This window comes from Brachyhypopomus gauderio, chromosome 10 (assembly GCF_052324685.1).
Source record: "Brachyhypopomus gauderio isolate BG-103 chromosome 10, BGAUD_0.2, whole genome shotgun sequence".
Taxonomy (NCBI): domain Eukaryota; kingdom Metazoa; phylum Chordata; class Actinopteri; order Gymnotiformes; family Hypopomidae; genus Brachyhypopomus; species Brachyhypopomus gauderio.
This window is the reverse complement of record NC_135220.1, coordinates 10,497,309-10,507,819: the sequence shown is the minus strand read 5'-3', so window position 1 is coordinate 10,507,819 and position 10,511 is coordinate 10,497,309. Positions and strand designations below refer to the sequence as shown.

Below are 10,511 nucleotides of genomic sequence, written 5' to 3'. Positions count from 1 at the left end.
CATTTTCTCACATATTCTTTGTCTTTCTCCTTTGCTCTAGAAGAGAACATGATGTACTCAGAGGTGTACTCAGCTTGTTAGAGTGTTCTCCTGAATACGATAACCCCAGCATGCACTGGTGGGGAGAAAAGGAAAAAAAAAACAGCTTGTGTCATTCTTCTTCCACAAGATGGTTGCTGTTTCGTTATCGCAGTGCAGACATGGTGTCTTTAGCACTAACCACAGGGTGTCTGTTTGGCTTTAAAAAATAACACTTGGAGCTTAGAATTTGGGTGTCATTTTTCTCATTAGATTATAATTGCAAACGACTGCAGATCCAGACAGATTTCTCCTCGTTTGATGTCCCACTCCGTGAACTGGTCCGTAATTTCCAGCTGATTAGAGCACAGTGGTGCAGTCAGTCTCAGCAGGTGGAGCGAGGGAGATGGTGAGAGAGAGATGGAGAGAGAGATGGAGAGAAACAGAGAGAGAGATGGAGAGAGCATGTGGTATCAAACAGAGGGATGCCCTGTGAAATTGCAGGAAGAGCAGCTCCCCTCCTCCCCTCTCCTCCTCCCCTCTCCTCCCCTCCCCTCTCCTCCTCCCCTCCTCCCCTCCTCCCCTCTTCTCCTCCCCTCTCCTCCCCTCCTCCCCTCCTCTCCTCCCCTCCTCCCCTCCCCTCCTCCCCCTCCTCCCCTCCTCCCCTCTCCTCCCCTCCTCCCCTCCTCCCCTCTTCTCCTCCCCTCTCCTCCCCTCCTCCCCTCTTCTCCTCCCCTCCTCTCCTCCCCTCCTCCCCTCCCCTCCTCCCCTCCTCCCCTCTCCTCCCCTCCTCCCCTCCTCCCCTCTTCTCCTCCCCTCTCCTCCCCTCCTCCCCTCTTCTCCTCTCCTCCCCTCCTCCCCTCTCCTCCTCCCCTCCTCCCCTCCTCTCCTCCTCCCCTCTCCTCCCCTCCTCCCCTCCTCCCCTCTCCTCCTCCCCTCCTCTCCTCCTCCCCTCTCCTCCCCTCCTCCCCTCCTCCCCTCTCCTCCTCCCCTCTCCTCCTCCCCTCTTCTCCTCCCCTCCTCCCCTCTCCTCCCCTCCTATGGCCCCTGGGCAGAGGATCAGACAGAGAAGAAACCTGTCACAAACACAGAAGCCCAGCCATCCCACAGGCTTCCTGATGCAAGCCCACTGCAAAACCTGCACATAACGTGTGTGTGGTGTGTGTGTGTGTGTGTGTGTGTGTGTGTGTGTGTGTGTGTGTGTGTGTGTGTGTGTGTGTGTGCATATGTGTGAATTTGTGCACGTGTGTCTGAGACAGCACTTGACATGTTACACAGGCAGGCCTGAGTGACTCATCTTTCTCTCTCTCTCTCTCTCTCTCTCTCTCTCTCTCTCTCTCTCTCTCTCTCTCGCCCCCCCCCCCCCACCCCATCCCAGGCTGTGTGCCATGGTTTGGTCTCAGTCATGAAGTGCTCTGTGGCCACAACACATGGAGTCTGTTTGCAAACCTGGACAGTTTCAGTCTTTTGTTGTGTATGGAAGAAAAGTGTTGAAGACGCTTGCTTTTCAAGCCAGAGTCACCTGCTCTCTCAATCCCATTAGCCACTGCTTAGACTTTCTGGCAGCTTCAGTCTCTTTCCTGATTCTCCCTGGACGCCATCTCTCTCTCTCTCACACACACACACACACACACACACACACACACACACACACACACACACACACACACACACACACACACACACACACACACACACATACGGTAATCACTCCCAGTCTCCGACACACTATCTGTAACACACAGTCCACCTGTAATACCCAGGCTGACTTTCTCTCTCACTCTCAGTACCTTCACACACACCTTCACACACACACACACACACACACACACACACACACACACACACACACACACACACACACACACACCTTCTCTAGCACACACACCTTCTTTTACAACACACACCTCACCTTCAAAACATTTTGTGTCTCTCACACACTCACAATCCCTGTTCAGCTTTCACATACTCTATTTCCGGCACATGCACTCCACGACACAAGTGCATACACACCTCCAACACCCCACCCACAGACAGACACACAAGCAGACTCCCACCCACCCACACACACACACACACACACACACACAAACATATCACAGCCAGCAGGGCCTTAATGAAGATTTTTTTTTCTTCTAGAGGTGAGAGTTTATTTACTGTCACTACAGTTTGACCAAGAAAACGGTTGTGTACGGCAAAAAACATTTGTCCCACCACTCCCTGTACGAACACGCAGGGACGACAAAGGAGCTGTCCCTACGCTACTACTCTTTGGCCCCGCCCCCTTGGAAGGCGGAGCCTCTGGCTGGCGGAGGAGGGTGTTCAGAGCAGAGCTGGTGCTTGTCTTGTGGCCGTGAGGTTGGCACACACTGACCCTCCTTTCCAAGCATGTGTGTGTGTGTGTGTGTGTGTGTGTGTGTGTGTGTGTGTGTGTGTGTGTGTGTGTGTGTGTTTGAGGACACGCTCTGTGTGAGGGAGATACAGTACAGCCATTCACTAGTGGCGCTGCTTGTCGGAATGAGGTCACTGGTTCTTGGCCCTATTTAATTAATTAGGAACACTGGGATGGAAAGTGGATATCAATCAGGGACACACTAATTTCAGACCTGCCAGTCAATAAGCCATAACATCGGCTTTGCCTTCAGGGCCCTGGTGCCTTCTAATGCCACACATAGGATCCTAATGTCTGTGTGACACATGGGCACATCTGTGTGTGTGTGTGTGTGTGTGTGTGTGTGTGTGTGTGTGTGTGTGTGTGTGTGTGTGTGTGTGTGTGTGTGTGTGTGTGAGAGAGAGAGAGTGGGTGTGAGAGTGTGTGTGTGGGTGGATGTGTGTGCATGTGTGTGGGAGGGTATGTGTGTGTGTGTGTGTGTGTGTGTGTGTGTGTGTGTGTGTGTGCGTGTGTGTGTGTGGATGTGTGTGTGTGTGTGCGTGTATGTGTAGATGTGTGTGTGTGTGTGTGTGTGTGTGTGTGTGTGTGTGTGTTCTGTGTTCCTAGCACCACTCCCTCCTTTCCTGGCGCTGCAGCTAGCAAACCTGCACTTACTCACAGTGCCTAGCAACCATGGCAGCTACCCGGCGACGGCTATGGTGCTGCTCCGGGCACAATGGCCACGGGTTCAGGTGTAATCAGCGCTGCCGTGCTGCTGCGTGCGGGGCTGGAGAATAAAGCTTTGACTGGCAGAGGGGAAAAAAAAGAGAGGAAAAAAAACCCCATTGCACTGCACATAACAACAACGGCACTGCGCATAGCAACTGCTGCACCTTGCTTAGCAACCGCCGCGCAGTGCATAGCAACCACAACGAGCTCTTTGTATGTTTGCCACTAATTGTCTGCACGGGCTGTAACTGAGCTGTAGCTGAGTTGTAGGTGAGTTGTAGGTGAGTTGTAGCCGAGTTGTAGGTGCGTTGTAGCTCAGCTGTAGGTGAGCTGTAGTTGAGCTATAGCTGAGCTGTAGCTGAGTTGTAGCTGAGTTGTAGTTGAGTTGTAGTTGAGCTGTAGCTGAGCTCTGGCTGAGCTGTAGCTGAGTTGTAGTTGAGCTGTAGTTGAGCTGTAGGTGAGCTGTAGTTGAGTTGTAGCTAAGTTGTAGCTGAGCTGTAGGTAGGGTTGCCACCTGTCCCGGTTTTCCCGGGACTGTCCCGGTTTTCACGTCGCTGTCCCGGTTTTCCCGGGCTGTCCCGGTTTTCCTTCTTTTTAATATTTGGTACTGGCAAAAAAAAACGACTATTTAGACTGTTTCTGCACACTTTAAATCCGTCTTTTTTTTCTCAATGTGTACATCCTACACCCCCAACCCCCCCGCCCCGGTCAACAATTTACATTCGCGTATGACAGAGTGTCCTTGTTTTTTGTCAGACCTAGGTGCCAACCCTAGCTGTAGGTGAGCTGTAGTTGAGTTGTAGATGAGTTGTAGTTGAGCTGTAGCTGAGCTGTAGGTGAGCTGTAGTTGAGTTGTAGGTGAGCTGTAGGTGAGCTGTGGCTGTACTGGAGGACCATGCTAGTACTCATTCTACTGCGTGACTCCTCAGGCTCCCACACATTATTAATGTTGTTTTCTGTGTTTTTGTTTGTTTGTTTATTTGTTTCCTCCTTCCCCTCACAGACATCCGTTCGCTGCCCGATGTCGCCATGACGGGGAACTGCAGTCAGGAGTGCAGTGAGCTGGGCCACTCGGACGCGTGCTGGATGCCGGGCCAGGCGTCCCCCCTACGCAAGGCCCGCAACCCGCCCAAACTTTCCACCTTCGTGCCTTACCAGGAGAGAGGGAGCATGGGCCGCCTGGCCAATGGCAGTGCCCGGCTTGGCAGTGATGACCACCGGCCACGCCTCCCCCCCTCCCGCAGTGCCTACTCCAGCAATGACCACGCCCCCAGTGACCACACCCCTCTGGAGGAGGTGCCCCTGAGTGTTACCTCTGAGTTCCCGCCCACTAGCCCCACCTCCAACCATGCTCCAAAAAGGGAAATATACCTGTGAGCAGCCCCACCCATCACTGGCCCGACGCACATCCGAAGTCTCAGAGATGCACGACTCAAACGACCACGAGGAAGCATCACAAATGGCTGATATATCACTTGAATAGCAAATTCAAGCTATTAGTGAAAAACAATGTGTGATTGTCAGTGTATTTATATTTCTATTTATTTATTTGTTTTGTTCATTCATGAATTCATCTATTTATTACCTAGAGCTTTTTTTACTGTCATATCTTGAAACTTTCACAAACATATCATAAGCCACCCAAAAAACAAACAAAAAACAGAAAAAAAACACACAGCTTCTTTGTGACTGGCGTTAGCTTGGTTAGCCTGTGGAATGTTTACTGGACCTTTTAAATGGTGTGACCTGTACTGTAGTGCCACATTACCCAGAAGCCCCTGCAGGGACAGCCAGTGAACTCCCGCCACGGAGCCTCTGACACCTGAAGCTCCTCCTCCAAGCGCAGGGGCATCATGTACAGCCATGTAAATACATTTGTATGGTGTGTATATATGAGTATTACTACTGGGGATCGAAGATTTAGAAAATGTTTTAAAAAAGAAGACAAGAAGAAGAAAAAAAGCAACATAGTAAATGAAGCACCCTGTGGTGTTGGGACATGCGTGCATAGGTGTTGGGGCATGCGTGCGTAGGTGTTGGGGCATGTGAATGTTGGTGTTTGGGGATGCATGTGTTGCTGTTGGGGGGATGCATGTGTTGGGGGTGTGTGTGTGGTGCTGGGGGTGTGCATATGGTGGTGTTCTGGGATGTATTGTGGTGACAGGATGTGTGTGTTGGTGTTGAGGGGTGTGTGAGTCATTGAGGGGTGTGTGTGTTGGTGTTGGAGGATGTGTGTGTGTGCTGGTGTTGAGGGGTGTGTGAGTGATGTTGTTGAGGGGTGTGTGTGTTGGTGTTGGGGGATGTGTGTGTGTTATTGTTGAGGGGGTGAGTGTTGGTGTTGAGGTGTGTGTGTGTTGGTGTGGGGGATGTGTGTGTGTTATTGTTGAGGGGGTGAGTGTTGGTGTTGAGGTGTGTGTGTGTTGGTGTGGGGGATGCGTGCCTTAGTGTTTGGGGATGGTGTTGAGGGATTTGTGTGTTGGTGTTACCGCTGATGGAGATTCAGAGGGTGGAGGTCTTATTCTTATATGCCCCTTTATGGTATCTCACCAGATGTCCTTACGGGATCTCAGTTGATCTCCTCATAGGATCTCAGCTGATCTCCTTATGGGATCTCTCCTGAACTTTACCTGCAGCTCTCCTTGCTGTCACACACGCTGTACATTTGTGTATGTATGTGTGTGTGTGTGTGTGTGAGTGTGTGTGTGTAGGGCTAGAAACAACTACTGCACGCTATGTCTGGGTGTGGTGGGGTCCAGCCAGCAGATTAATTAATGTATATGTGCAATGTCACAAAGTTGCTTTTACACATGCATTTGTGTATGAGTGTGTGTGTGTTTGCGCATGTACATGCATGTACACACACATATACACACACACACACACACACACACAACCATGTGTGTGCAGGGGAATTGGTGTGCTTTCAGCACTGTGAACCCTCATCCCTCCTGGGCCTCATTCTGAGCGACAGCTTCATTCCGTGTGGCAGGTGGAGCTTGGAACAGGGTGTCCACTCGGAACAGGGGCGGAGCTTCACTACATGTGGTGGGCTGAGCTCGGCTCGGAACAGGGCGGAGCTTCTCCCTGCATGGCAGGCTGAGTGCCTATTGGAACAGCAGGGGTGGAGCTTCACGTTTGTTTTTGTGAAGCTGAACTTTGCCATGTGACTCATTGCATTTGCAGCTTCCCGGTATCTCTGCAGCCGCTGAGCGCTGAGAGCTTCACAGTTCCTGGTTTCTGGCTAACGTTTCCTCCTTTTTTTAAATCTTATGTTTTGGCCCCTTATATTTTTCTTGTTTACATGACGTCCTCATCACAACAGTCCCCTCTTGTTCTAAAACCTGTCCAGGTATAAGGAATATTTATTCAATGCCTTAATCTAGTTGTAATTAACAATCATAATCGACAAATTAGATTGATAATCCTGCGAGGCCTTGCAGTCATGGTAACTGTGCATGTATTTACTGTCAGAAATGACTGCAGTCACAAAACGATAAATTGCCTCATTCTGTTTTTGCATTCTTTTAAGTGTCGTTATTTCCATACCTTTACTGTCCTGTTCTTAATGATGTGTCTCACGTTTGCACTGGACTCCAGTTCCTGGACACACTGTCGACTAACGTAACACGTTTACGCACCTGGTCATGTGTTGGGAAGGAAAGTGAGCGTTCTTTATTGCATTACTTTATGTTTTTATTTTTTTGTGGGCTCCAGCCATTGTGTCAATGATGTAATGTGATCATTGAGGAAGTGTCTGGTTATTTTGCGTGGGGCTTGAGGGTATTTTAATGAGTAACCACAACAGCACATAGCAGTCATCATAGCCTAGGAGTGTTGTAGCCTTGCAATTCAACATCTCAATCACTCAACAGGACCCAGCCTGAGTCCAATGGACTATGTGTGTGTGTGTATGTGTGTGTGAGTGTTTGTAGTGGGGTAGGTGCAAGTACTTGGATGTGGCCATTTCACTAATTAGAGTAATGAATCCAGGGTGGCATGTGTGTGTGTGTGTGTGTGTGTGTGTGTGTGTGTGTGTGTGTGTGTGTGTGTGTGTGTGTGTGTGTGTGTGTAGGATCTGGGAGGCGATCCTGGGGTCCGGCAGCAGAAAGCCCCCACGGCTCGCCCACAGAGCTGTGCTATCCTCGCATACCTCGACGGCGCCTCCCGTTGGCCCCTCGTGGAGAATAATTAAAGCAGAAACATATGGAAATTACTGGACATGACTGTGATTAAATAAGGCGAATGATTATCCTGCCTTGAGGAAAAAAAAGCACATTATGCTCTTTTCAAAGCCATTTAGTGACTGTGATAAAAAAGGGAAATTTCCAGTGTGGGTCATGATCCAGTGTAATTATCCCCCTCGCTCTGTGTGGCCGACCCACCCGGTTGTGAGTCAGCTCTGACCCTGACTGGACCTGGTTACAGGTAGAGATTACCACTGTTCCATCCCATCCACACCAGTATGGGTGAACCTCTCTGTGGTCTTACTGGAGCAGGATTTGACCCCACAGCACTGTAATCCCAGCCTGTGTGAAAAGCTTCAAGGCGCCGGCCGGACTCCTCGGCCAGTGAAGCTCTGGGTTTGACTCCTTTTTACACTGTAGTGTGGACCTGACGCAACGGCTTCAGAGTTTTGAATCACAGGGTTCGACTCTTTCACACTGTATTTCTAAGCAGAGACAAGTAGTTTGATGCCGTTTTTTGAATCACTAGGTTCGATTCCTCTGATTCCAGCCTGTTTTGGTATTTTTTTTGTTTTCCCAGGCAACTCAGAGGGTAGAATGTGGAAAAAAATTCACTTGTTGTGGTTTTTTAATCTGGTGTTTTAGGTGTGTGCTCTCTTGCTGTTTGGTGTTTCTAGCTGAGGACTGATGGGTGTCATGAGATTGTGGTGTGAAAGGAAATTTTATTTTGTTTCCAGAGCAAGGCTCTTTTTCCAAGAACACAAACAGTGGTTTTTTGTGGCTAGCATCTCTAGAAGGTGTTTTTGTACATAGACCCCCCCCCACCCCCTTTGTGTGCTGTCAGGCAGGTGACAAGATTAGCATGAATTCCAAAGATAATTGGTAGAAATTGTTTACTGTTCTTGCTGAGATGTTAGTGGTGGTTTGGAAATTCCTTCCTTTCCCTCAGAACAAAACAGCCAACTTCTCTATCCAGGCCCATCCTCACTATTCGTAGACGCCTAAAGACAGCTGCCTTGAGAGTATGTCTTTTGCAGGAGAGTAAAAAACACTTGTTATCCTAATTGTTGGTTATATTTATATAGGACAAAATTGCTTGTGATGCCCTGTTTTTGTACAGTTTTATGTACATGCAAGTGAAGCTTTTTAAATCTTGCGACAAAAAGCCAATGGCATATAAAAATTGTAAAGTGTTTATTGAGACGTGTACATCTTGCCTCGGTGGGACTGATCGTTGGCCGAGTCGGTGTAACCCCTGTGTCGGTGTTAACCCGGTGTTGGTGTGACCCCGGCGGCGGTGTGACCCCGGCGGCGGTGTGACCCCGGCGGCGGTGTGACCCCGGCGGCGGTGTGACCCCGGCAGCGGTGTGACCCCGGCGGTGGTCCTCGGCTGGTGCCAAGCCCTTCCCTGGTTCCCCTTCCCCAGGGCTTTATTGCACCTCTTTCGTTATGTTTATCGTGAACAGTGGGCTGTCACAGCTTCCCCATTCGTTCGATTCCCATGTGTTATGTTTCATTCTGTTCCGCATGTTGAGAATATTCCCCTTGTAATAAGTCCTTAAAAGAACATTTGTAATAAAATGATTGATGAAAAGTACTAATATGTTTGATGAGTCATTATGCATAAATGAATTGTGAGACCGTGACACCCCATCAATGATTTTACATTACAGAAATTCCCTTGATTCCACTGATCTAGAGGAACAAACAGTAACACTTCAGCCCCCCGCCTGCCCACCTCTGTTGTGCATGGTGTCTCTGCTCCTCGGCCAGACGTCCAGGGTTTCTGAAAGCAAACGGGTTTGGGTTACTCCACTCACCTGGGACCTGGGAGTGAGCAAACGTGTACAGTGCTGAGCGTGGAGGGATGAGGGCTGGAAACCTGAAACTGGCTGTTATTAATGCGCTCAGAAACATGTCTACAGCAGCAGTGTGTAGAGGCAGATCCTTTATTTTTCAGCCGTGTGTGAATGTGTGTAATGTGTTTTGTTGGACGCAGGGTGGGGGGACATCTCAGGGTTCCCAACAGTACAGTAAACACAGTGCCATAAAGATAATACCACAGAGATGAAAGACAATAAATCAATCTGCCTTTTATATTCTGTACTTTCTTTATGGAGGGGATGTCGAGGAGTGATTCACCTAATATGGGAAAGGAAAGAAAAGCTATAAATGGGGTAAAATGGAGTGTCCAGGGTCCATGTCAAACGGTAACATTAGTAAACGCCACATACAAAATGACACACAAAGAAAAACATTGTCATAAAGACACTAGTGTGGCTGAAACTGGCGGTTTTGATAGATACAGAGAGAAGTAGCCAAGCTGCCCCCTACCTGTTCATATGAGAACTGCAGCGTAAGCTGCAATAGAGGATGGAGATTAGTCATTAATAGCTGACTCTCCCTGCATTGAAGATAAATGAATCGCTGCTGCTGTATTTCCTCTGGTCTTGATTTGCAGGTTGCTGGTAGTTACCGCCACATGAACGTTTCTTAGGGCTGCCGATTGAAACGGAAGCAGCTGGAATAATGAGAATATCTGTGCAACCGCGCAGCAGTTTTAAAGGCTAAAACTGCAAAACAGACAGTTGGAGGAACAGAAGGCACAGTGGCAGAAACCGCTATTTTCTCATCAGCTCGCGTACTGTGAATTCCCCAACTGCCCGACCCCTCCCGGAAGGTCATACTTTTACAACACATCTTTCCTGTGAGCCGTGCTGGTGGCCCGGCGTTATTTATTTATTTAATTGCCCGTTTCTGTATTTATGCAGAGTCGCAGGGGCATTAGAGCTGCACCCGCTGGAGAAGAGCTGCTCCTTCCTCTGAGTTGGAACTGCCCCCTCGGCTACTACAGTCGCTGTTGATCCGTCGTTGCCGTGGCAACCTGGTCTCTCTCTCTCTCTCTCTCTCTCTCTCTCTCTCTCTCTCTCTCTCTCTCTCTCTCTCTCTCTCTCTCTCTCTCTCTCTCTCTCTCTCTCTCTCTCTCCCACGCTCTTTTGCTCGCCCGCTTCGTTAAGTGCGCTGCTGTCGGCAATTAGAAATGAAACCAGCGGCAGGGACGACTGCCTTTCAGTACACACTCTCCAATTAAACGCTGTCAAACAACGTTGTTTTGCCCAAACCCGGAGGGTTTACTCCCCGTATAATAAAGCACATCCCCGACAGTCGCGCGGCACCGACAGGAACCCTCCGAGCTGTGTTAAAAAGCG

General features: G+C 49.4%; 1 protein-coding gene across 1 annotated transcript in view; it reads left to right on the top strand.

Moving 5' to 3' along the window:
* Nucleotides 1–8,863, top strand: part of pcdh1a (protocadherin 1a) — a 60,054-nt gene extending 51,191 nt beyond the window's left edge. The window contains exon 5 of the mRNA XM_077019316.1: nucleotides 4,122–8,863. Coding sequence (XP_076875431.1) covers nucleotides 4,122–4,495 — 374 coding nt within the window. The 3' untranslated portion in view covers nucleotides 4,496–8,863. The remainder of the gene's footprint in view (nucleotides 1–4,121) is intronic.
* The last annotated feature ends 1,648 nt before the right edge of the window (nucleotides 8,864–10,511 follow it).